This window comes from Camarhynchus parvulus, chromosome 13, assembly GCF_901933205.1.
Source record: "Camarhynchus parvulus chromosome 13, STF_HiC, whole genome shotgun sequence".
NCBI lineage: Eukaryota > Metazoa > Chordata > Aves > Passeriformes > Thraupidae > Camarhynchus > Camarhynchus parvulus.
The window spans coordinates 6,622,006-6,648,972 of record NC_044583.1 but is presented as its reverse complement, the minus strand read 5'-3'; the positions used below and the strand labels follow the sequence as shown (position 1 = coordinate 6,648,972).

The 26,967-nt window shown below is 36.6% G+C and overlaps 1 protein-coding gene across 2 annotated transcripts in view; it reads left to right on the top strand.

Annotated features, from left to right (window-relative positions):
• GABRG2 (gamma-aminobutyric acid type A receptor gamma2 subunit) overlaps positions 1–17,857 on the top strand; it is a 63,088-nt gene extending 45,231 nt beyond the window's left edge. The window contains exons 7-10 of one of the 2 annotated variants that reach the window (XM_030957188.1): positions 10,781–10,933; positions 12,456–12,661; positions 14,404–14,427; positions 15,858–17,857. In XM_030957188.1, the coding sequence (XP_030813048.1) occupies positions 10,781–10,933; positions 12,456–12,661; positions 14,404–14,427; positions 15,858–16,133 (659 nt within the window). In that variant the 3' untranslated portion in view covers positions 16,134–17,857. The remainder of the gene's footprint in view (positions 1–10,780; positions 10,934–12,455; positions 12,662–14,403; positions 14,428–15,857) is intronic. The other variant, XM_030957189.1, reaches the window with a different exon arrangement.
• Positions 17,858–26,967: the final 9,110 nt, after the last annotated feature.

Sequence of the window (26,967 nt, the reverse complement as noted above, 5' to 3'; positions counted from 1 at the left end):
TTGGGCTCTTTGTTTATGGTACTGTCTTCCCAGTCATCTCCCTGTGCACCCACTGGAAGTGAGATGCTGGTGTTTGAGTGGTATTTCCTTGTATAAATATTTCTTCTGCTGGGGCGTTCAGACAGAATGAATCTGTGAAATCTGGAGCTCCCCTGCCTTCTCTCCTCTGCAGAGGAAGTAGAAGCAAACATCAAGTTTTATTGCAGCCCCAGGTTATGTACTACTGTCTCCTGGCCCTGAAAATAACTGGAAACATCAAAACCAAAGATTAAATGTACTGTACCCTCAAATTCCTCTTCTCCCCAAAGGAAAGGCATTCAGAGGAATTCAAGAATGACCTCTGCCGTGCAAGGCAATTCACAAAGATATAAAAGCAAATCTGAGAAGGGATGTTTATGAGCTATATTAGTCACTTGCAGTTATTTCAGCAACCAGGACTTGCACAAAGCTCATGAAACCGTATTAATTTCAAGGGAGTTCTCCAAGATGTCTGTAGGACTGCTGTTATTTAGACCAACATTATTAAATACTTGATTTTTTTGCCTTGTTGTACTCACCAAATAGGCCTGTATCTAATTTTTATTAACAGTATTTTAACCTAGACCTCAAAGTGTCACATTTATTTAATTCCCATTTTTATATCTTATATTTCTCTTATTACCCCTGGACTTGCCCAGACTCTCTTTTCAGACAATCCTTTGCAGAATTGCCTAGAAAGTCCAAATATGTAGACCCATGGTATGGTATCAGTCTTGTGCTTTGCCACCCCATAAAACAAAAACAATCACCATTTTGTGCCTTCTTTCTCTGACACAAACTGCTGAAAATTTCAACATGATAAAATTTACATAGTTTTGACAATCCTTATGCCATGCCACTTCATAATTCTGATAGTGTGTTTGATCTAAAGTACCGGGGATGTGTAATACTTCATGCTTTGAAGCACAGAAACAGAAGTTATTTCCAGTTCTCCCTGCAGCAGGCAGGTTTGGATGCTGTCAGAAAGTGGTTATACCATCTGGATACCTTGAAATCAATGAAATATGTAATATAAAATATATGTAATATAATATATGTAATCTAATATTTTATTATAATGAAACACATTTCTTAGTTGCTTACATTGATGACTGCATTATATAAAAACCTGTATTATTATGGCAATAGGTTAAATAATCAAAATTAAGCAAGTCATTATTTTAAATATGCACAGAGCCCTACTATAGGTGCATAATTTTCTTGAAGCAGACAGCTTTTCTTGAGGTAGTCAGATAGCAACCAGACATCCAAAAAAGCCAAGGACACAGGATGTGTCAGGCACAGCAAAATTCCTGACAGAACAACACCCCAGCTGGTGCTGCTGCCTGGAAATGGTGACTCTCTCCTTTCTCTCTTTACTTGATATTTCCTGTAATCCTCACATTTTCTAACCTTTGAACTGGATGGACTTTTTATCACAGTGAGTAAGAGGTTCTTTAGAACCTGAACAACTCCTGAACACTGAGTGATGAGACATTGAGCTCTAATCCTTGGTTGATGCTTGCCAGGCAAGGAGGAATGGGAAAGAGAGCAAAAGGCACTATAATTTGAAGATTATTTGCACACTGAAGCATAATGGTTCAGTCATAGAAGTTGCAAGCTATTGCTGCTGTCACATCTGAATACTAATCCTGCACACCAAAAACCCTCCTGTGTTTGCTAATGCCAATGTAATAGCTTATTCACCTTCACAGACAAGCAAAAAACAATTGCTTTTAATTATGTCACAAACTAGAAAAAAAATCCTATCATGGGCAAACACACGCAGTCAGTAATGTTCATTTTCCTTTCAGACTTCTGGCACTCACAGATAAAACCTTAGAAACAAACATACCTACGTGTCCATTCCATACATTTCCACATCCTGACATTTTTCAGCAACAAAAAATTCTCAGGCTAAATCTTGTCTCTGTGATTCCAAAGAGAAGGTGCAGACAACAGTAATAGATTTTAATTACTGCCTAGTGTCATTACATTATTTCCTCCTATAATTAGAAACTAATGAGAAATAGAACACATTCTGTCAAATGAACTGAGAAAATAGCATTTCAAGTGGAATGAGTGGCCAAGGACCAAACAAAATCCAGAACTGTTGGGCAGAAAGTCCTGTCATACATAAAGAAATTTTGTTTGCTTGGATGAGTTCAATGATTCATCTCATTTTGCAGAAGTTTCATCCGCTGAGATTGTCATTTCACAAACATAAACTAATTGCAGCTCTCTTCTGCCTGCTCCCACAGGAAATCAAGGTGTTTAATGTCAGACATTGACACGCAGCCATGCACCTTACTGCCTCACTTTTTAAAAACTGCACCAAAAAAAAAACCAGATCTCCTCCCATCTCCTGCCCTCCATCCAGCTGTGCAATGTAGTTAGGATTCATCCCTTGGAATGTAAATTGAAAACCAGGCTTGCAGCTATCCGAATCCCAGAGATAATCTTATATAAATGGACTACTGTGCAAGCTTTGTCAAAATCTTAGTATTGTTTTACCTCATTGCATAATCAAACTATAATCATAGCTTAGAAATGGACATTAAGAATTTCTATGATTAGATTTTTTGGGGAAATCACTTGGTACAGTTGCTGTGCTGTACCAGCAATGACCATGGCTCACCCCATTTTTATGTAATGCCAGCAGTCAGGTAGGGAATGGCACTGATTCCATGTGCAAGTCTGTTAAAAGCAAATGCCTGCAATGCCATGGCCTATTTTCTTTTTTTGTCCTAAAGGCTAAATATTTACCATTTTATTTCACTTCACATCATGACTTCTCTGTAATACAATTAGTGGTATTTTGCAGCTAAACCTCAGAGGGAAAAAGATTATTGAGCATTTTTGGAAAGGAAGAGACTCAATTTTTTTTAACTCTCTGGCCCTTATGCAGTCTAGAAATCTGTCAATGAAAGAACAAAAAGCTGTGAAGGATAGAACCAATAAAAGGGTATTTGGCAAAGAGTGAGATAAGGAGATATCTGGGGAACAGTGTTCCCTCTGGTTTAACCTTTTCTCCAGACTTCTCATTTCTGGCTGTGGCAACAAATAAATCTCATACATATCAGCATACGATTGGTACTGTGATCAAATTTCTGTCCTGTCTTTAAGAAAATGAATTCAGTAATGTGCCCAGTGATCAAATACTTCAGCCAAAATTATTTTTGTGCCATATATGTAAAAACACTGCACTGTAAAACAGAATATAATTTTTTCATGAGACAAAAGACCAGTTGTAGGACATTGGTACTGAACTCGACAGACTTATGAACTTTCTGATCTATTGGAAAATGAAAAAAAATAGGTCACTTGAGGTTTCACACAAGATTATTATTGGAATAGGTTAAATCTGAATCCTCATAGAAAACTGTGTGTTTAGAACAAATCTCATGTTTTCTTTATGCCACTGTAACAGTGTAAGACATCCCACTGAACTGTATTTGCAGGCTAACTCAGTACCCTCACCAAGACAGTAAATGCCAGCAAAACTCCAAATATAGACCCTGTCAGGGCAAGAAAAGAGATGAGCACAAAAACCAAATGAAGATTCATCAGGACAAATACTAATTCCAATCTCAAGCTATTTATGTGATTTTTCATCCTAGATTAGAGCTGCACTGTACAATGTAATCCACAGTCTGATACTTGCTTGATCTGGTAGAGAGGTCTGATTCCTGACTCCCATTCTCTGCTTTTCCTGCCTTTTCTGGGGGCAGGGATCTGCCCCAGTCACTGCTGAGCAGAACAAACACCAGAGCTCGGTACCAGCACCTGATTTGACATGAAAGAGAAAAGGCTTTGTCTATATACTTTTCCTTTTCTTTCATTTTCTCTCTACTTGCAGCAGCTTTTGGATAACCTTGCTGCCCTCCAGCATGCCAGGAGGGCACACAGTGGGAAGGAAATCAGCTGCTTCTCATGCAGTGACCCACAAGTTTACCAATTAGATGTTTTCTTTTATTGCAGAATATCTGTCTGAAAATGGCACCAAGCCTAACTCTGTGATTAAGGATGCATTTTGAATCCTTTTGGTCCCATTTACTATTATTTTTATAGTCTGTACTAATCCAGCAACTTTTTGAGAACTAGAGAGGTTTAGAAGCTCCTAGAGGAGATGTCCATAGATGTCATGCACCACTGGTTTAATGGTATTTCCAGGTACCATGACTAAACCCAAGAAAACACATCTATTCCATCAAGCTACCATTTACCATTCCTTCTTTTAAAATAAACCAAGAACACTATAGCGGTGTTCTCTGCCTAATAGAAAAGCAGACTGCTGGCCATGCTGACAGCAAAAGAGAGAGAGAACAAGGATGTAACTATTAGCTATTTATGAGGAAAAGAAGATAAATTCTGCTGCCACAGTTGTTCTTCATTAACAATTGATTCAGTTTATATTCATTACTTTGGGGATATTTCTATCACACAAGACTTTGTTTGGTCTTTAAAAGTGCTCCTCTAACACCAGACCCACACGTCAGTTGTGCCATTTCAGTGTTTGTATAAACATTCAATGACAAGAATAATTAGAAATTTTTAAGATTTGGTTTTCCACTGGCAGACTTGCAAGCTTTTCTCATTTCTATTCTGAGGTGACAGTGCCCTCCTGTGGCATGAGGTTTTGTTTTTGCTTTTTCCCCTATGTTTACTCCATCCAGAAAGACGAACTGGATAGGTTTTCCCATTTAGAAGTATGTCATTTATTTATCAAGTTGTTTATATGAAATAATTTTGAGAAAGGGTTCCATTTCTATCTCTATTTTCACATGTCCCTTTAAAGAAATATTTTAAAAAGTGTTTGCTCCTCTTTGTATGGTTTCTGTGTAAATTTGGGGGTTAAAAGCCAATTGGGAATCTGGACAGTGGGTGCATCTCTGTTTGCAGGATCAGGTGATTGGTATTTGCTGTACATACAAAGCTGTGCCTATTACATACCATATAATTTGTAACCTATGTCAATCCTAGTTTTTAGTAATTTGATCTGTTCTTAAAGAGCAAATGATGGCTAGAAATTCTGGGAGAGTCTGGATAGTGCATTACTCTTCTCCTATCTGACTTATTTTTTGTCAGTTTAACAAATTCACGTAGTGGAGAAAAACTTTAGATTTTAAAAGGATATAATAAAAGTACTTGGTAGCTTTTGCTGGCAATTATTGATTCATTACCAATGTTCTCCTACATAATTTGTTTTCTCCACATATTTTAAAATTTTAAACGCAAAAAGCCCTACATTATAAACATTATCAGAATTACTAAAACAGACATTGATTTTGATACTACTAAACAATGATAAAAATATTTAAGGTAACTAAACACTCAACGAAAATCCTGTTCAGACCCTAGGATAGAAGACTTGTCATTACTTGGGAAGAAGATCTCCACAATGAAACTCCTGACACCCTGGAGTCAGCATGAGGTGATGAGTTCATGTGCTGTAAATACTCAGCAGTACAGAGAAATGCTGGAGATTTTAGGTAGTGGAATATATAAAGGAACAAACACAGTTTGAGAAGAGAGCCGCTTCTACCATCCCTCTGTTTCTGTGGTGCTGTTCAGAGTGGTGTGGAGCTTTGTAAGAAACAGAGAGAAATAAAGTCTTATAAACTCTCAAAAACCTTATTCATATGGACATGTCTATGCACACATTCACCATTTTCCAAAGCCTTTAAGTTAGTCAGGAATGACTTAATAGTGTAAACCCATAACAAGGTCAGCCCTTCACCTAATTGAATTTCCCTGTTCAAAACTCCATATCCTTAACAGAAATGAAACACTGAATTTTCCCCAGTCAAAAACCATCTGAGAATGAACTGAACTAACACATACAGGTAATTTGACTGTGTGGCCAATATATGATTTTTGAAGTTCTTCTGCAGTTCTTTCAATAATTTAAATGCAGCAGTATTTTAGACAACAGAAAGAATCTCACAATACTAAGTGTGAGACAGTCTTAGCTCTAGTGCTCCTACCTGAACTATAATTAAGACACCAATTTCTTGCGGTGCTATAAAGGTGTTCTTTTCTCTTGCATTTGCACTAGCTTCCAAATCACTTCTGAGTACAAATTAGAGGCTTTTTCCCCCAGTACCTTACACTTTGCACAGTCACTTAAACATGCATAAAGAGAGCACTAATGGGTGTAATTCCCCATTCACTTTGCACAGGTATAAACGGCTCTTCAACCAGGGAGCAATGAAGGATCACACCCAGTGAGCTGATTAAATCACTTAAGCACAGAGTACATTCCCCCTGGCTGTGCTTCCTGGCACGACTAATTCCTTCTATTGAACCTTTGGGACCTAGGCCAGCACATATGCACAGATGGTGCCTCAAATCAGGAATTCACTTCCCCTGCTGCAGAATAGAATCCTGGTATTCAAATCGCTATGTCATACAAGTGTAGGGTAGGAGGAAGACCACAATTTCCAAAGTTCATACAGACTGCTATGAATCTGTGTAAATTAGGATGGAACAGGACTGTTAAAAATAAAACCTTTTGCAAGGGTTTACTAAGGTCACAAGCACTGAATACTGATTCATTAATCTAATTTTCAAATTATCTCCTACTCTGGAAACGACTTGAGGTTCATACACTTCCTCTGTGTGCACCAAGACAAATATTCAATTTTCCATTCAGTGTGTCAGCATGAAAATGCTGTGTCTCAAGTCAGAACACTGCTCTGCATCCCCTGATCTTCCAAACATAATTGGGAGAAATAATGCACTTAGTAGAAAATATGATATGAGCATTTATACGTGAGGATAAATATGACCTGGATATGATTTTTATGAGGAAGTGCATTCTGGTTTAAATATATGTCATTAAATATAAATCATTGTTCTTTCCATGAAGAAACTGGTTAACTTGCTATTGTGTCTTCAGATGAAGATTATAGCTGTCTATGTGCAGATACAAACACAGATCACTACAGAGGAATAGGAGAAATGTGTACATTCAGAGAAAGAAAGGAAGGGTGTAAATATATATGGGATCAGTTATTATGCTCCTCAGTGAAATAAGATTTTTTTTTCCAGAGAAATTATGTATTTCTTAGAAGTTGAAAATTATGGAGGTGTTATTTTCTAGACAGATGTCATAGAAATATACCTCAGAATGGACAATAAGAATGTAAGGTCTCTGGTGAATGGCTACATAATCCAAAATCTTCTGATTACAATGCCAAATGTTGAGTGCTTAAGTGTGTTGGCTTACAAAGATTCTGTCAGGTTGCACTATCATTGATTTCTAGAAAACTCCAACAGTGTATTAGTGCTCCAAACAGCAATCTGGCAGTCTGAGGAGCTTTCTTGCTGCAGCAGACAATATTGGACTAACAAGAGACAGAGCTCAGGGAGAGAGGATGAAGTAATAATGAAAAGATTATAAATTTGCCAAGTGAGGACTAATAAATGACATTGTACTGAGGATCAAGTCCAGCCATTTTTTACTAAACAAATGTCTTCTTTTGACAGCTTCATGCAGGCATCACACCAGGAGTGAAAAATCACCTGAGGCACAGAGATAATCTGAAAATAACAGAGTATTTAAGCTGGTCTCAGCTAAAGAGCTAAGAAGTGCATGAATAGAGCCAGAAAATAAACCAAATCTGGATAAAAACAGGGCTGGGGCAAGATTCCATCAAGAAAGGTGTGATTAAAGCAAAGCACTGTCAAGTCCATGTTCCACAGGGGACTTAAGGCATTTGGCATTTTGGATGTATGTGTTGTGACAACTGAGACTGAGTCTTAAACTTCGCATCTCAGGTCTTGCATTATTTTGTATGTTCAGAGTTCTTTTTTTTTTTCAAAATCTCAGAAGACCTGCTGTTATATCATTCCAACATCACTTATCTTGGCAATCCCAGTAAGATACTTCTCTGGAGCATTCCATCACTTAGTCCTCTTTTCCTTTTCTCATTATTGTCACAGTTTTCCCTGGCTAGCAATTGAGTACACGTGGCTTTTCACTTGCTCCCCACTCACCACCCCTCTCGAGTGGGGAGGAGAATCAGAAAGAAAAGGTAAACCTCATGGGCTGAGACAGGAACAACTTAAGAATTAAAACAAAACGTTACTATTATTAGAAATATGTAAATAACACTAGTTATAACTGCAACAATAAGGAGAGAAAGTGACAGAACCCAAGAGAGGGAGGTGATGCTCAGTGCAGTTGGTCACTACCAAAGACTGATATGCCCAGCCCACTCTCCCAGCTTATGTACTGGGCAAGACATCCCAGGGTGTGGAACATCCCTTTGGCCAGTTTGGTTTATGTTTTAAAAGGTCTTATGGATTATGTTATGAACAGCAACAACAAAATTAAAATAATGCATACAAGACTGTAAAAACATAACTGTAATAGTTTACTGTATAAAGAGCATTCCTTAGGTTAAAGGAAAAATCCAGACAAGTCTCCATTGACACCAGGGGATCACCACTAAAACCAAACAAAAAAACAGAAGTACTTGGAAATGGTCTATAAAATAGAAGGACTAAGGACTCTCTCTCTACACACACAGATGTATATTCATATGTTATCCACAGCACCCTGGGCTGCATTTGCACACACAGCTGTTGAACAAGGACAGTGTGTGAGGGAGGCCTTGCACTATGCCTTGGTCCATCTCTATTTAGTTCTTCTCAGCACAGGTGCTGAGTTTTGGATTTAACTCTAATACCTGTAGGAAAGTTATGGCTTCTATACTGAAGTCTGATATTTTCTGTTCCTTTGAGTACAAGGCAGAAGGGCTACAGCTGCAAAACAGTTGGGCAAAAAGACCTGTGGAAGAATAGACAAAAAATAAGGAGCATGTAGCTACCTGGGATCTGGTACCTCACTCCTCTACTCCAAAAGAGCCCATAGCAGTTGGAACTTCAGTAGAAACAAGAACAGCAATAAAACATCTAATTCCTAAACTTCATTTCTAGGTCTTTTGTACATTTTTCTCTTCTAATATTTATCCAGGTTTATATTTCATATCTTACTTCTGGAAATTCTTTGTCCAATTAAATTGATATAATAATACTGAGCACAAAATCCTTCTCTTTAAAAAGATATTCCTTTTGCATGGAAGTAAACCAGCTACTGCTGAAAGTGACTCTGCCACATCATAGTAGAATAAAATTGAAATAGGAATGCTATTAGTAGCATGTATGAAGGTGAATGAATAAAGGGATAATTCCAAAAACTGAAAAAATAATCACTCCTTAGGAAGTTAATATATGATCCAGAGAGATGAAGAATGAGTCATTCTGTAATTTTATGGCTTCAGCCTTGCAGTGCTGCTGATGAGTGCTGGTTTTCAATAGGCTGGCTGGACTTCTTTGGTATATGAAGGACATGCACATACAATGCAAAGTTATCTGCGACCTAAGAAAATCATCAGACTGTACTTATTACACTTGTTTGCTCATATTCAGATGTATCACCTTCAAAACTGCATACATAAAATTTGGGGGCTTCATTTTTTTGGTTTAATTATAATGTAATATAATTAAACTAAAGCCAGTCAATCCCAGGAATAGGGATATTCAAATTAAAGTAAATGACAAGGAAGCACCAGTTGAAAAATATTTCTGAAGTTTCTTCTGTGGTCAGGTTCAAAGGGATTATTCTGGGAGAAATTTAAATTCCAGAAAAGAAGGAAATCACTGTTAACTAAAAGTACTGATCTAAGCAGAACTTGCATTAGCCACTCTTTGATAATGCTGGAAAACTAGCTCACTCTATATTTGCAAATCATATCCTGCTTCCATTAGAGACTTCTCTGGGTGCATTTCACTGAATTGCAATGAAGTCTTTGTATCCCGGGGTTCTGTAGTTCCTTTGCAATCAAGATTTTTCCCAGGAGTGCTGTAATCGGAAGTAAAGATAAGAACTAGGGGGTTTTTTAGTTTAGGAAAAAAACCCCACAACCAAAAACAACAATGACAACAACAAAAACCAACAAAACCACAAAAAACCCACAAAAACTACCAATGAACCAAAAAACACCAAGAAAACCCACCTAAAACAACAAAACACAAACCACATCAAAAACTGAAGCTTGGGTGTTCTCCTGAGCCCAGATGGAATTTACTTTATAATTTGAGAGGGGAAGAGAACCTGGAAAGACAATCACAAACTACTGAATAAGAATTATGTGTTATGTGCACCTGAATAACTTCTAGCCCAGCTTTTGGGGTCACTTAGAAAATGTGGGTTCAAGTCATTTTAGAGAAAAAAATACAACAGAAGATCAAGCAAATAAAAAAATGAATTACTGACACAGCATAGCCCTGAATAAGAGTTAAGAACATGAAAAATTTAGGAAGTACATCTGAAAGCATGCAACACTTGAGAATGGAGCTGGGAGCACACTAATGGGGACAGAGACTGGAGGAAGGCTGGACCCCCACCACACCCTGAGCTGCTGCAAGGGGATCACACCAGGCAGGTGTGGTTATGAGGAATGACTTGGGTAGAAGTCCTGCTATGCAGGGCAGGCTACCCTTGAAATCATACAGCAAAGTTCCCTGCGTGAATCTGCACAACTGTTAATTTTCTTAGTGTGGAAAATCCACTGGTTCCTGACTAGAGCTGTGCTGAAGATGTATGTGTGTATTTGCCACTAGTACATCTGGTGAATCCCTTTAACATTTATACACACACACCATAGATGTGGAATAGGAAAGCCCTAGCTCTTACAAATTTTATGTTGGTTTTTTACCATAATATTTTATTTGTTCTGCTTTTGTTTTACAGGAGACTATGTAGTCATGTCTGTCTTCTTTAACCTGAGCAGGAGAATGGGTTATTTCACTATTCAGACCTACATTCCCTGCACACTTATTGTTGTCTTGTCCTGGGTCTCTTTCTGGATTAATAAGGATGCAGTTCCAGCCAGAACATCACTGGGTGAGTTTAATTTTCCTCTTTCCTTCAAGCATTATCATGTTTAATTGACACCTCTGCACATCACCAGTTTGTAAATATGAGGACAACTTCACGTGAACTCTCCTCATTTAGAGGAACGCAGTAATTTCCAAAGAATAACACAGACTGAGCTATATTTGCATGTCTTCTTTTTTACCATGTCAGATTCTGACTAATGTAGATTGTCAACAATAAAAGCTTTTTTCTGATTACAGCAGTATTTTTATAAACATCAAGAGGATGGGGACACACAGCTGGATTAGAGACAGGGTGCATTAGTTTCACTTGTTCTATTTCCATATCACGGTGACTGGCAACACAAATTAAATAATTGCCTAGAAGGAATCCACCTTTCTGGCTGTGTGTCCAAGTGCTAACAAGGGGAGAATGTAGCACCATGACTACTTTAGAAACCAACAATCAAGCATAGACTTCTAGCAAAAAAAAAATCAACTGAATTTGGTGGTGTCCAAAACCTTATACATGAAAATGTGACATGCAATTAATCAGAATTAGAAATTTCTACACATTTAGGAACTAGTTTATTTGCTCCACAAATAAACTAAGAGACCAAATTAATCTTGCTTGTGCAAAGCAGCTGAAATAGTAAGAAATAACAAAGCAGAAACATTCAGCTAGAGAAAGTTTAACACATTTTCTACTTCTACATTAAATCCACACAAGTGAGAATTATTTCAGTTTTTCCCTCTGCATTTTCATTTCTCCACAGAACCACAGCACAGAGCACTGGAGTGTAAAATAGGGTATGCAATTTTCATTTCAGTCTCCCTGGAAGGAACATAAGAGAGGACCAGTGGCTTCCATAAACGAAAGCTTTAAGCATGTTATTGGTTTTTTCATATCCTCTTTGAAAGAGGTTATAAAATCTGCTTTAAAGAAGTACAAAATTAACAAAGGCATTCGGCTATTATTTTAAATTTTACCTAGATACACAAAACAGACTTGTCCCTCTGTTGAGAATTAATCTATTTGCACCAGTAAGAAAGTAAAACCAACAGTGCAATAAAAAATGTGGCAGATTTTAACTCTTCTGATGCATTTTTAATATTTTTTCACATTGCAGTACATGCAATAATGTTCTGAAAGGAAAGGGATGGTGAGGCATGTCACAGTACTTCTCTTTTGTAGATCTGTCTCTTGCTCTGTTTAAGCATTTGAGCGCATAAACCCTAAACTTCAATTTTCAAACTCCCCAGAAGTAAACTACAAAACCAAACCTTAAATTAAATTTCTTAAAATTCATCTAACCAAAGTACTCTCCAGAGCAGCACTGGCAGTGACCATGCAAAAATGTCAATTTTCCCTGTTAATCCTCTAAGCTCCCATTGAGCTGGCATTTCACTGCCAGAATGTGCTACTGAATACCTTTGCTGTGTGTTTGAACTCCAGGCACACTTCAAAATCAATCGCAGAGAGATAACTGGCAAAATCAGTTTTCTACTTGAAGTAATGTTATTTCTGTTTTTTTCTATCCATTTACCAGGAATTACAACTGTCCTGACAATGACCACCCTAAGTACAATTGCTCGTAAATCTCTTCCCAAGGTCTCCTACGTGACAGCCATGGATCTTTTTGTGTCAGTCTGCTTTATTTTTGTGTTCTCTGCACTGGTGGAATATGGAACTTTGCATTACTTTGTCAGCAACAGAAAGCCAAGCAAGGATAAAGACAAAAAGAAGAAAAACCCAGTACGTATCTTTTTACCAGCAAGGCCTAAAATTTAATTAGTTTTTCTGAGAGAGCATTTAAATCCCTCTTTATAACTATCCTTATTTTCCATATTTTTCTATTACCTATATATCCATCCTTTGTAACAATAGGAATGAAAACATTCACTTTGAGAATCAAAAGCTCATATATTACAGCTTTCTGGATGCCAGAAGAACTAATTTCTTAAGATAATGATCTTTTTAACCAAAGTGTTCTGCAAATCACAACTACCAAAGGCATTATTTATGCTATATATAGATCCCTTTATAGAAAAGATCAGTTTCTCTGTATTATATTAGCAATATTCTATGCCATTAACTTATGTCCACAATATTGACATGACTGCCTTGCTTATCAGGACTACAGTTAAACTTTTATATTCAAACTTTGGTGTGCTTTCTCCGACTTCCCCTTAGCATCTGTTTCCTTTCCATTATTTCCTTCAATTCTTTTTTTTTGTATATTTCTTACCTTATTTACCTACTTCTCTGCCTTAGAAAGTGATTTTGCAGTAGTTTATAACGATACTTATGGATGTATGCTACCCAATAGTAAAAATAATGTATAAAATAACAACAGTAAAAAAATCCTGGGAACACCCTCAGTAGCAATTTGGGCTTTTGCCCAGACAGGGAAAGAATTTGATGCTTATTATGTCCAGGACAGATTTCTCCTTGCCTTTGGCAACTGAGCTGACAAATGTGTTGTCTAGAACCTCTAAAACATTTAGCCTAATCATCTACCAAAAAAAATGCCAAAGATCTAAAAAACAACAAAAACCCCCAAACCCAAAACATCCCCATAAAAACCAAAACAAAACAACCTTAAACCAACCAAAGAAAAAAAAAAGTGAAAAACATGAAGGAAAAATTAATAAAGCGTATTTTCATCTCCATTTCAGGCATCTAACAAAGAATAAAGTAATTTGTATTTGCTCTGCTAACATATTCAAGGACTTTTGAAAATATTCTCTTTTCATTTTAAAATGCATCACAAAAATGGTTATAGGAAAAAATAGCAGTTAAGGAACCTTTCACTACATACTATTTCTATAATTTCAAGTTTAAAAGCTGCTGAGTGGTAGACTGTAAAAAAAAAGTTAAATGACCAAGTGATGTGTCCTGGGTTAGATGGAAATAAAAATATCTGTGTGTATACGTGTCTTATGCAGTCAGGTAAAGGACCAAAACTAAATGTACCTCAGATTTAATTGTTTCACTTTAAGGCATCCACATGAGAAGGAATAACTTATTCTTTACATTGCTAATCTGTGAGCATCTGGGAAGAAACAGAACTACAAATGCTTGCCAAAATCCTAATCAGAGAGTCTAAAAACCATTAGTGTTCAGGGCACAGTCTGCAGGTAAAAAGTCTTCTTTCTAAAAGGTGTTTCTATAAATTGTGAATGGTCTCTTTCAAAACAGTTCAGCATAAAAGACTAGAATTCCCTCAGGATATGAAAATCCAACAGGAGTTTGATATCTTATGTCTTTGGCCCAGATGTAAACAAGACAGCGACAAGTTGAAAATGTGGGGGATTTTATGTTACAGATACTTGTTTCAATTGCTGTAATCCCAATCTCTCTATAAATTTAGTTATTTTTTGACTTACCATGTTTTAGAAACATATTTTTAATTTACATTATTTTTGTCTCTTTCTTTCCTTTCTTTAATTTAAAACAAAACCCTCTGATTCTCTTTTCTGTCTACAAAATGAAAGCTTCTTCGGATGTTTTCCTTCAAGGTATAATGTTTTTTGGAATGGAAATTCACTGCATGCGACTGCTGAATTTAACTAGTAGAGCTTAGATGAGAGTGGTGTTTTGTCTGGTCTTTTAATTAATGAGAAACCTATTCAAGCTACTTCCTGATTAAGTAGAATGGTTACAAATTCCTAAACAATTTGTAGAGTTGATTCAGCAGCCCAAATACCACTATGGTTCTGAACTTACCTAAGTTCAGGAGTGACCAACATGATTGGATCACATGAATTAAGAGAGTTCAACGGTAGAACATTTCTCCTCTCTCAATTTGCCATGGGATCCAATAGCACTAGCTAGCCAAAAACCTGCAATACACCCTTTTAAAACTCAACTCTGACCCCAGATTTTTAACCTTTGTGATTTCACTCCTAATTATAAAACCAAATCTGTCCCGATGTTGACCTGAAAAAAACTCAGTGTCACCATCAATTACTCAAATGCTGCTAATTGTGCAAAAAAAAGTCAGAGTTTTGAAAGGGTTTAAGATGCATATAGATTTCTAATGTTGTCACTGGATCAACACACTTAGAAAATTACCTAATGTATCTAGTTGTGTTCCGCATTGAAACCTTATGTCCATTCAGAAATGCAGAGATTTTATTAAAAAAAAATTTAAAAGGGTGGGGGGGGCAGGGGGGAAAGAAACCACATAAAATATATGACATTGAATTTACATACTTATGGAATGGAATTGTTATGTTTCCTTAATAACTATCAGCATGAAATTTCAATGCCTATCATCCCAGCATTCACCCAATGAATGTGTTTTAAATGCTTAACTTGCTCAATTCGTTCTAATTATATGTATGTATATATACATGTACAGCTACTATATAAAATTCAGAACATGTTGAACCTTCTTGTTGGTGAACATTAGTAGGTGGTGAGCTCCAAATATTCAAATAATTGGAGAGTCTTATAGAGATTCTCCCAATCTACAAAAAACCTAGGTTTTGCCTTTTTCCTGTGTATACATATTCTTTTTTCTCAACATGAACCACCCCTTTTAAAATCCTGCATTTCCAATTGATTCAGCTCATTTCATGTGCAATGCACAAATTGCCTTCAGATATCAAGCAGCTACATAAACTATAAACAAAAACTCAAAATACCGTCAATTACCTTCCTGGATGTTTCATTTAACCTGCCATGTTTATTCAGTTTAGCTTTGAAGCTGATTTCCCATAGCTGTTAACTTTAGATTGGTTTGTGCTGCTTTCCTCTAAAGGGTATGATGCAACTGCTTTTAATAAGCTCAAGGTAATCTTGCCACTAGAACACCTCAGCAATTTCCCATGTACCCCCACTAGAACCATCATGCACATGTTGACTATCATTCCCAACTGGTATGGTGATAATAACAAAGTTTTTTCCTCTACCATCTTTTTCTTGTTTTGCTACTCCCCCTTAGGCACCTACTATTGACATCCGCCCCCGATCAGCTACAATTCAAATGAACAATGCTACACACCTCCAAGAAAGGGATGAGGAGTATGGGTATGAGTGTCTTGATGGCAAGGACTGTGCCAGTTTTTTTTGCTGCTTTGAGGATTGTCGGACGGGGGCGTGGCGGCACGGCAGAATACACATCCGCATCGCCAAAATGGACTCCTACGCCCGCATCTTCTTCCCAACTGCCTTCTGCTTGTTCAACCTGGTCTATTGGGTATCATATCTGTACCTTTAAAAGCAGTAGGAAATCAGTGATATGAGCCTTACTCACTGAATTTCTTAGAGAGATGGTTTCCTAAATCCACTTGAAGTATTTATGATGCGCTTTATAGTGATCTGAATTCTTTAGTGCCATAATCCCGTAAATATCAGTCATATCATTCGTCCAAAAATTACCATCAGGTTATTGTGAATTACACGTCCATTCCACATGCCAAAATAATTTAAAAATAAAATCATGTCAATAGGTAATATACACCTATACCTGCTGGAATAGAGAGAAACAGGGCAGGCAGGACAAGGGGAGCAGAGCAACATCACTTAAGAGTTGATACTGTGGTTCCAAACAGAAGTGAGAGAGAGGAGAATTCCCAGGTAAAGTGTTGTACAGTTTGTTAACATTGGCTATAATTATGCTATAGCTTTATTCTCTGTGGGCTTTTCTTTTTGGAAGAGTCATCTCTCACTTTGAATAGGTATTATTAAGCTAGGAAAATTAACTTCTACTCCCACCAAGATGAAAACAGACCTTTACCTTTGCCATCCCTTTAAGAGCACATGTACAATGCTGTAAATATTTCAATACCTTATAGTACATAAAGCCTAGTGCATGCATCTTTTGGGGGCCAAAATAAATGAAAAAAGGTACTATAAAGTTTTGTCTTTTATTTTGTGTCTCTGGATGTGCTATTGTAATTGAAATGTGGACAAACCTAATTTTCTTTTTTCTTGAAAAATTGCCCTTCTCCCTCATGCATGGAAGATCCAAGCAGACAGCACTGTCATGCAAGATATTAGAGAAGCCTTAAGGATTCAACTAAATAACATTTAGACAAATCTGTTTGGCCAATATAATAGCTGATAAAGTGTAATGTATGTGTCCTCTGCAGTTGTAGCCTTCATTTCCCATTGTTAATGTTGCTATATTTCAACTGAATCTCCAGTAATTATACATTGCAAGATCAGCTTCCGAATTTAATCCACGTGCTTCTATTGTTCTTTTCCCATGTGGAGCGCCACTTTTTTCCTTACTCAAGTGTTTGTGGGGTCTTTTATTCTTTAATTCAGTACAGGAAATAGCTTTTATTCTAGATGTTATTTTTACATAAGATCTTCAAGTTAATTTTGAAACATTAGTCCTTCTATTGTATATACACACACAATCCTCTGCCCATTCATGTCCTTGATCAGCAATAGTTGTTGTCAGTGCTGCTTTCACTCAGTGAGTACCTTTACTAAAACAAACCTTTGCCATGGCTAGCACAGAATTTATAGATAGCCTCGAAAACAAAAGGGAACAGAAGGTGTCTCGGCTACTAAATCACATGTATGCAGTTATGTATGTATTTAAATCCTTCAACCCATCTGGGTGAATCCTGAAAACCACTGGTTTTCAGAACCTGTATGATGCTCAATTATGCAACCTTAAGCACATGTAAATATGACTGATGGTTTGTTTTTTTTTTTTTTTAATTTGTCAAAGATGCAAAACACCACCTCCAGAAAAGTGGGCTTGCAGCTTGAAAAGGGAGACATATAGCTTATCACTACAGAATTATTATTAATTGAAACGGAGGAAAAGGAAAGTTTTCCAAAGTCTGTATAGTTTTGGAAATAACGATGTATAAAAAAGGAATATCTCTTGATCATCAATTGCTCCTAGTCCAATGTATTTGAAAACATTTTAATAAAGGAATTGCACACACCTGTGGACTTTTTCAATAAAACTACTGCACTCAACTCCAGTTTTTCTGTGATGAGTTTGTTAAAAGCATGCTTTGAGAACTAGACTGCTTCATCAGTGGGATTCATCAGCTGCCTACATATAAGTGATTATAATCCATATAACCCTCTGCATTGTCTCATTTTGCAGTCAAATGGCTCACATATAACTTTAAAGAATGGAGACTAGCTCTTTTGAAGGTTATCTTATTCTAATTAAAAAAAATAATAAAAATCACAGAATTGGAAGTACTCCAAAGAAAAATAACTTTTCTTTATCTACTTAGAGAGTTTCCACTATCTGAATGAGTGTCAATCACCTTTCACACAGGAAGGTGTTTCAACTGGTACCAGACTGATCTCTAATTTTTTTTCCCAGTAGTCAGTGATTTAAGAACTTTTTTATTTTCTTGTAATTAATAAGAGTGACTAATGCTATACATTTAAAATTTTAATCTTTCCGTGCTTCCATATAGGTTTTACAGATAATCACTATGAAACAAACCAGCCCTTTAATGCCCTCAGTCCAAGTGCATTTTGGTTAACATACATAGAATTATTTTTTGTCATGATCTGTGGAATTAATGTGACTCTTAGCACTTTACCCTAGTTCATCCTAATTCACAGGTTAGCTGTGCCTAAGAAAACCTGCAGTACTGATGAATCAGATGCAATAATGAGGAACAAATGTTCCAATCCCTCACTTGGGCAAGTTTGGCTTCTCCTTCCATCAAGGGAGGAGTTAAGAATTGATATATCCCCACCTCAATAATGCAAGCCACACAAACTGGAAAAGTGTGCCACATCTGCCCTAAGGAGGTGAACAAACTTTTCTCACTGTGTATCATGACACAAAGCAAAGGAAATGAGACCCTAATCAGTAAAAAATCTCCCTCCTGCCACACTTGCTGAGGGGATTTGTCATTTCCTTCTGGGGAAAATGGAGGAAATTCAAAATGATTGCTCATGAAGAAACACACAATTCCCAGCAAGAAACTGACATCAAAGTGCAATCTAAGTGTTCCTCTAATAGGGATTATTTACCTATTCAGTACAGAAAAAAACCTTTGTGTTGTAAAGCCAGATTGCCACCACAGTACACAAAACATTGGGGGTGATAAGTGTTATTATTCAGAAGAAAACTGCCAAGAAACCTATGTTGACAGACATGTTCATGTATACATATCAGAGAAAACATTATGCTAATATGTACATTATACATACTAACTCTCCCAGTTGCATTCCAGGGAACAAACTCACTCCTGATGCATCAAGCTTGCTGAAATGTTTTCAAGCTCATCACATTGCAAATAAATATTACTGCTCTGGGATGTGTCTGAGGGTGTTCAGAGTGGCATTGAAGTTTTGTGAAGTATACCCTAGTGGCACAATTATTTACTTGCTATTTACACTGCAGGAGGATGTAATATCCTGACTGAGACAAGACACTGTTGTCCCAGGGATTATACCAAAACAGGAAACCTTCAAAGGATTTATAAATCTTTATACATTCATAACATTTACAAACCAAGATTGTAAATAAAGAGTTGGTATTCAGGGAGATCACATAACTCAACAATAGTTCTATTTTTTATGTCAGCCAACCCCAAAAAAAAACATTTTACCAAGCAAGTATGGAATTATTCTAGCCTCTTTTAGCATAAAAAATGCTAAAGATACACACACACTCTAAAAAGGGGGAAAATAATCAAGGAGTCTTTTTTTAAAATCCACTCTACCTCATTTCTACCTCATTTTCCCACAGTTACATAAGTCTATAAGAGGGTTGCACTGGCCTAATAACAACGTGTCAGTTTCAAAGACGCAGCTGTTACAACAATTATTGGAGATCCAAATATTTAGACCTCCTGCCACCTGTGCCCCCAAAGCCCTTCAGTACTAAAACATGTAGAAAAAGAAAAAAGCATACTTATTAAATAATTAGGCAAATGAATAATGTCAGAGAAGGAACATTCTCTGTTAACTGCAGAAATTTTAGTGGATAGCGTTGTTTAATACAGAACAAAAAAATGATTTGGATTATCTGCCTTACCACCAAAACTGGGTTTTGTAGGACCATGGCAGAGATGAGCTGAAAAAAGGATTGGAAAACAATAAGCAATGACTTGTCCAGGTTTGCTGAAGACTTTATCATGCTTCAGACAAAAGACAGGACAATGTGAAAAAAAGAATTTTTATGAGAATTTGGTAGTTAAGGAGAGAAACTGAAGCTTGGATAAGACACAGAGGCTGAAGTCAATATTAAGATGACCTGCTCTATCCAGGCTGCAGCTGAGAACTGAATTAGACAAGTAAGCAAAAGAATTTGTACATTAATGGACTAAACTGGGAGCCCAGAACAACAGGCTAAGAAGGCAAACTAGAGGCAAAATTATCTACAGAAAATAATTTCCAAGGCTAAAATAATGAAGGTTGCAGTTCTCTGAACTTTTAATAGAGTACCTTTGGGATTCAGGCTTCCTCTACATGCATGAAGGACCATATTTAGTGTAGCCATAGTAGAAAGGTAGTTTTATTTGGAAATTATTCACTACAAGATGAGGTCTTCATGAAAAATGAAGTCTGTCCATGGGCTTCTGCAGTTGAGCACTGAAACCTGTTCTTTTAAACTGAGGGAGCATCCAAGGCAGAACCCAGTAGTAAGAGTGAACAAAAGAAATAAAATATGAAGAATCCATTTAAATGCAACCTAATTACAGCCCAGGGGACAAAATAACATTTTAAAAAGCAAGTGTTGTCTTTCAAACAAAATTTCAGTCACTGTGCTGAGAATTTAATTAAATCTTATGAAAAGCTTCACAGATAAATCAGTTTATTATACCCATGAGAGATCTATTGTTCCATTTATAAAAATTAAGAGCCAGTGCACTTCCCCTCCTTATTTAGGGGGATTCTGTAGATGAAAAGATTTAGACTTCCTACTGACGCATTATTGTGGGGCTTTTTTTTAAAGACAAGATTTACAATGAAAAACATACCCATTCAATATGTAAAAGAAAGCTCATGACCTTTAAAAGATCTTGAATAACAGACATGAACTAAAAGCTTGCTTACAAGTCAGCAAACACATTTGTATAATTCATTCCATAATGTCAATTTACTTTACAGAAATATAGTAAAAATGTAGTCTTCCTTGTGGGAAAAATACTCAGATTACAGGATGTTAGACTGGACAAGATATTCTCATTTGGATTCACATAAAATTCATATTGATTACTAAAATGAGAAGGGGGAAAACAAGAAAATATTAATGTAGCTTTAATTCAGCCAATATGAAAACATTAGAAATATTGATCTTTCCACCAGAAACATGTTTTTTAATACAGGTATATTGAAACCTATATCTGATGAGATTTAATCTGCCATTACTCTCGTTAGAATTTTCAAGTATATGCTATAAGCCTAACTAAATATTCAGTTATTTTGCCATGAGAAGCCTCATCCTGATTTACTCATAGAAAGAAAAGGAACAAAACCCAAACCCCCACAAAAACGCCACCAACCTTCCCCAAAAAGGCTCCAAGACTGCTCATTTCATTCCTAAAATGAGACACAAGCACAGAGACATCCACACAGATAATATATTTACAAGATGTCTATAAAAATAGCAAATCAAGCTATGAATGCTTGAAAGTCAGACAGACCTGCTAGAGAGGATTTAGCATAGCTGGATACTTTGCTATATTAAAGAACAAAAACCTCCATGTTAATTTACCATGCTTTTACTGAGATTAAAAAAAAAAGTCTCCATGTTTGTATTGACAAAACAATGCATATCCATCAACTCCGAATTCATTTCAATGCTTCCCTTAGGACTAGAAGGGAAAGACTAGACAGTCTTAGTACTTCTACAATCTCACAAAACTATTCCAATTTCAAAAGATTTTCTGCTTCTCATTCTTCTACTTCTATCACGATTCCTTAATCTGCTACCACAATGAGATTTCTTACAGAAGAGAGCACTTTCCTTGTGCTCTTTCCAGGTCCTTTGCCCTCAGTTACATTCCCCTGAATTTGATGGCTTCCTACTGATTTAGCAGTGCTGCTTCTTTCTTGCACAAATGCTTCTGTCCCAAAAATCACCACCACACAGTTTCACCTAAATCGGTGATTCCATTTCAACCCTGAAAAATTATTGCAGTTTGAAAACTATTACTTCTAAAGAAGCTATAAGTGGAATAATAAAGTTAATGGACTTTATATCAGGAAACAAAGAAGTGGTGAGAAAGACCAATTACTAAACTTTGAGCTCACCTTTATTTCACTTGCTTTAAGGACACCTGATGTCAGCTCATGTTAAGGCCCATCCCTCTATGCTGAATTTTCAGAGTGCCCAGACTGGCACAATCTCCAGACCCTGACAACTTCCAGGTGTGGCATAACTCACCCAAACCATACCCTCCCCATACAGGAGCTATTCTGCTGCTCTCAAACACCTGAGGATGCTGCCTACAGCTGCTGAAGATGAGTATTTCTGGAAAGCCCAGACAATGGCCATGCCAAAACAGATGTCATTATTTCTTTCAAACCTCAGGTAACTCTTCCCTACATTTTTGGCTGGTTTCAGTAGCTTTGCCAGTTTCTTAGGGGTCTTCAGCGGTTCTGTTGGATAATTACACAGTGGCCAATCTACTCTGGATGGCCCTTGGGAGATTCTCAGCATCAAAGAATCACAGATGAGACTATACAGGCATGACAGAAGTTGGTTTACTATATGTTATGTTTGAATGAAGATAATACATTTGTTCTTGAGCTCAAATATTCGGCATAGAGAAGAAATAAGTCTAAAAAATGAAAATACTCCACAAAATTAAACTGCAGCAAAACCCACTTAAGAAACAGTCATGTAGTTATAAAAGGGGTTTTCCCCCCATTTATTTCTACAGTTTGTTTTGCAAATATACCACAGCAAAAAGAAAAAAAAAACCACACAACCAAAATTTATGAAAACAAAGTACAAATAATTTTAAGCCAATCTCTAATTGTGATTTGTTAAAATCATTTGTTTACTTCTAAATTTACTGTTGAAACATCCATAATCAGGCTTTGTTACAAAGGGGAATAAGCACCAGAGAAAGTGACTTTGTTCTGCTTCCCTCCAGGTCCTACAGTGCATTTGCACAGATAGGTCCAAAACAACTCATGGGTGGTGACATGGAGAGAATGTCACATGGAAAACACATTAGGTCAAGCTACAAATCTCTCTAAAATCTGTTAAATATAAAGCAAAATTAGGCTAAAAAAATCACCTTGCAAACTCTTAGTACACTTGAAGGCATTTGTTTCAAACTTCTCTGTCATAACTGATGAGAACTTCCTATATTTGAAGAGTCATCTTATTCTAGTACATTTGTCTGTGCTTTAATAAAATAGCATTTTTAGACACTGGAAACCTTTTCTGTCCTTTGGAGCACTCACTTTCAAGAAGAGGTAGGGCAGTTCTTCCTTCCAGCTGTTGTCAACCTCATACCCAGCACTTGTGTGCAAAGAAACAAATCTGAGTGCCAAGTACATCTGAAAGTAGGACTGAACAGAACCCAAAACATGGATATTTTTTAACCAAAAACATGGCTTTCTTCCAAAACCCTCTAAAGAGCCTTCTCACCTGCCTATGAAGGAATTGGGTGTTCTACAGCCCGTGCAAGCTGGCAGGTCCCACCGCCTGCCTGGGTTATTACTTGAGTACTATTGGCACCTCCTCCCTCATCTCTTCTGATCCTAAACCACTGCACTAACACAAGTCCTGAGTAGCATGAGACAGGACAATGTGGGAAAGGTATCGATTTGAAAGGTTCAGCATCAATGATAAACAGGAACATATATTACCTGTTCAGTGTTATTATTTTGTAATAGTTGACCATAAATTAATGTTTCTACATATAATTTTTAAGAACCATAAGCTTTTTTTGTTCTCTCTACATCACTTCTGATTGTTTCTTTTAGCATTGGTATCAGCATTTCAGATCAAATATTGCCCAAGTGTAAATGATACATCTCTTCCATAATTGCCTAACTCAGAGTTATTGAGAAGTGAACAAAACTACAGGACGCCTGTCTGGTAAAGCAGTGAAGTGGTTGGCTCTGTTCAAAATCTCTGAAATTTGAAAATAATCTGATCCAATTTTTTTTTATCCTCAGTTGGCAATTTTGTCCTTTACAGGGAATTTAAAGATAAAACAGGTAATTTAAGAATAAAATCCATCCCAAATCTGAAATAAGATTTGCTATAGTAATAATTCCTAGGGGATAAGCTGAATAGAAGCTCATTGCATGAACATGCATCTTAGTCTCCAGAGGATGTTTTTCCCACCTGTACAAAGGGGAAGAGACAATAATGCTGAGTTAATGCAGACACACAAGTTTTGATTATGTAAACAGACAAGTTCATATCCCATGTACATCTGAGATAATTGTAAAAATTCTTCAGGGGATTTTGCCAAATAAATGCTAAGTACCCTGTTATTGCTCCTTCTACCTTCCCTCCCACTCTCCTGGCATCCAGGCACAGAAGAAATGAGATCTCAGTGCTCTTGAATTTGTACATGGTGAAAAGGAAAAGTACAAGGGGAGAAGATGCTCCTTGTCAAAGATGCCCTTATTTTATCCTGTCATCCAAAAAACCCCTTAGAACTGAAAACTAGTATTTGGGAGGAAGTTTTTTTTTTTTAAATACTCTAAATTAACTTTGCAATAAACTTTTCTAGGTAAAGAAAGAGACAAGTATTGGCAGCTTAATTTCTGTTCTCTATTTGTCTTTCTAAACATCTTAGAAAAATTCAGACCATAGTAATTGCATAAATTAATGTTGGTAGACTAAAAACATCATGACCATTCCTGGAAGAAGTACTACCAGATCCCTACATCATTCTGATTACTAGCACAATTAAAGAATTTTATCCTATCTGAATCATTTATCACAGTTCCAATAAATGGATTGACATTCTGATGTTACCTAGAAAATGTATTCAATGGACATTTTGAAACAGAAAAGGAAAGCACTGCTTTCTCAGGTTTAGTAATAAAATCTTACTAACTTGAAAAGTTTGTTTAATTCATAGGTAGCAGGCAAAAATATAAATCAGAATCCTAATCAAAGTCATTCATGCCACAATAGAACACAATGCATTTTATTCTAAACAGCAACAGTTTCTGAAGATGTTCTGCAATTATTGCGAGTTATGAGGAACATGCTTTTCAAAGAGTTAAAATACAAAAGGAGTACTTAAGAAAAAAAAACCAAAATAATTACATAGGAAATGAAAGTGAAAAGAAAGCAGTCAAATGAACTATAACCCTGAAAATATGGTAAAATAACAGAAACCATAAATTAAAAACTCATTAGATACATTTTAAGAATTAACATTCTCAAAGATTGCACTTTGCCACTAATTTGGAATACATTATTATTTAAAAACTAAAACCATTGGAGAGTTATGTCACAACCAGCAATGAATACATCCCCACCTGAAAGTGAAGTTACCATCTGTAATTAGTTCTGTAGATCTGCATTTTTACTTTGTTTCCTCCTTCAGCACAGGACACCAATTTTCTTTTAAAAGCCTTCTTTGCAGAAGTTTTTTTTCCTAGATTTAAATCTCATGTCACCTGTTCTTAGGATATTTAGACAATCAAAATTTTAGGAGAGAAGTTAGACAACAAAAAAAAAAAGTAACTTGGCAAGTTACCACTTAGTCATCTATGGGAACTTCAGAATTAATGTCTTCACTTTTTCTCCAGGTCTTATACAGAGAAAAAGCTGACATTTCATTAGTGTCTGTTGTAAAACTCAGGGAAAATTGCCTTTAAATTGACATGAGATAGAGCTGCTTCCTGTGTCCAAATCTGTAAGGAACCTTCAGTCCCAAACACCCACCTTGTAAGGTGGAGACACCAAAGGGACCAAAGAAATCCCTGCTGGGATCTCCCACACAAGCTCACAACTGCAGAACAATGTTCTAACCTGTGTTAGCAAAAACACCCCCAAAACCGCAGAGCCACCTCTTGGGTGTGACTTGTCACATTTTGTCAGGGATTTTGGTGACTCCCCCCAAGTTCACAGAGATGTATAGGTGGCAACCGAGATCCACAGATTAGCATAAAAAAGATAAATGTAGGAGACAGATACAAGATTCCTCACAAGTTAACGAACATTTTTTCCTCAGGTTGTTGGACAGGTACATACAGAATTTTAAAAAGTCATCATTTCAGTGATACATCATCTCTTTGTAACACTTTTTAATATAAAGTTAAATATTAAGGTGCATAAAGAGACAATAACATTCATTATTCTGTATCTCCCTCATACCTTTAAGATGTCTGCTCTACCACTAAATGGTTAAAGTACCAGCTGGGGATACCATCTTCATAGGTAATCTTCAGTTTAACCACACTACATATTTTACAGTAAATATTGAAAACAAGCAAGTGAACCATTTCATGATATTCATAAATATCACCCAGATATTCTTTGTGAAATATCATTCTGCCTGGAGAGTAGGTGGAGCCTTGCTTTGCATTTTCAATTTGTCTAGCAAACTGCACAAGCCCATTGAGGAGGGAAGCACTCGAATGTCACCTCTAGACAGAAACGGACCCCTTCGTCTCAAGGGATTTTTGGTTTGGGTGGTTTTTGCAGGCTGGGGGAGGACTTATAATAATATACTGCATTACTCCTGTTCTGAATCTCAAATGTCCCTTTACCTCAAGTTAACAGAGCCTACAGCAACCTATAGCCAAGATTCAGGCTCTTTCAGCTTATTTATTAACCTTATGAAAAATTAATCACCTTAGTCCCTTACCAGCAGCAGGCAAATATGATCTCACATGTCAGAACAGAACACTCACGGGCAATGAAAATCCCAGGATTTAGTCTTTCTGTCCCCATATTGATTACCTAATCATTGACTAATAAGGTTACATAAAATTAAGATTTTTCCAGTTTCAAGAAAGCAGAATCCTCCTCTAGGTGATCACCCTTCCATTGTACCTCGTATTAACTCATGCAGGCAATCTTGGAAGAAATTCCATTTGCTACCATAGAAACCAAGGATGTGGACTCTACACCCATCCCTTGAGTTTAATCCATTTAAGACTGAAATACATATTTG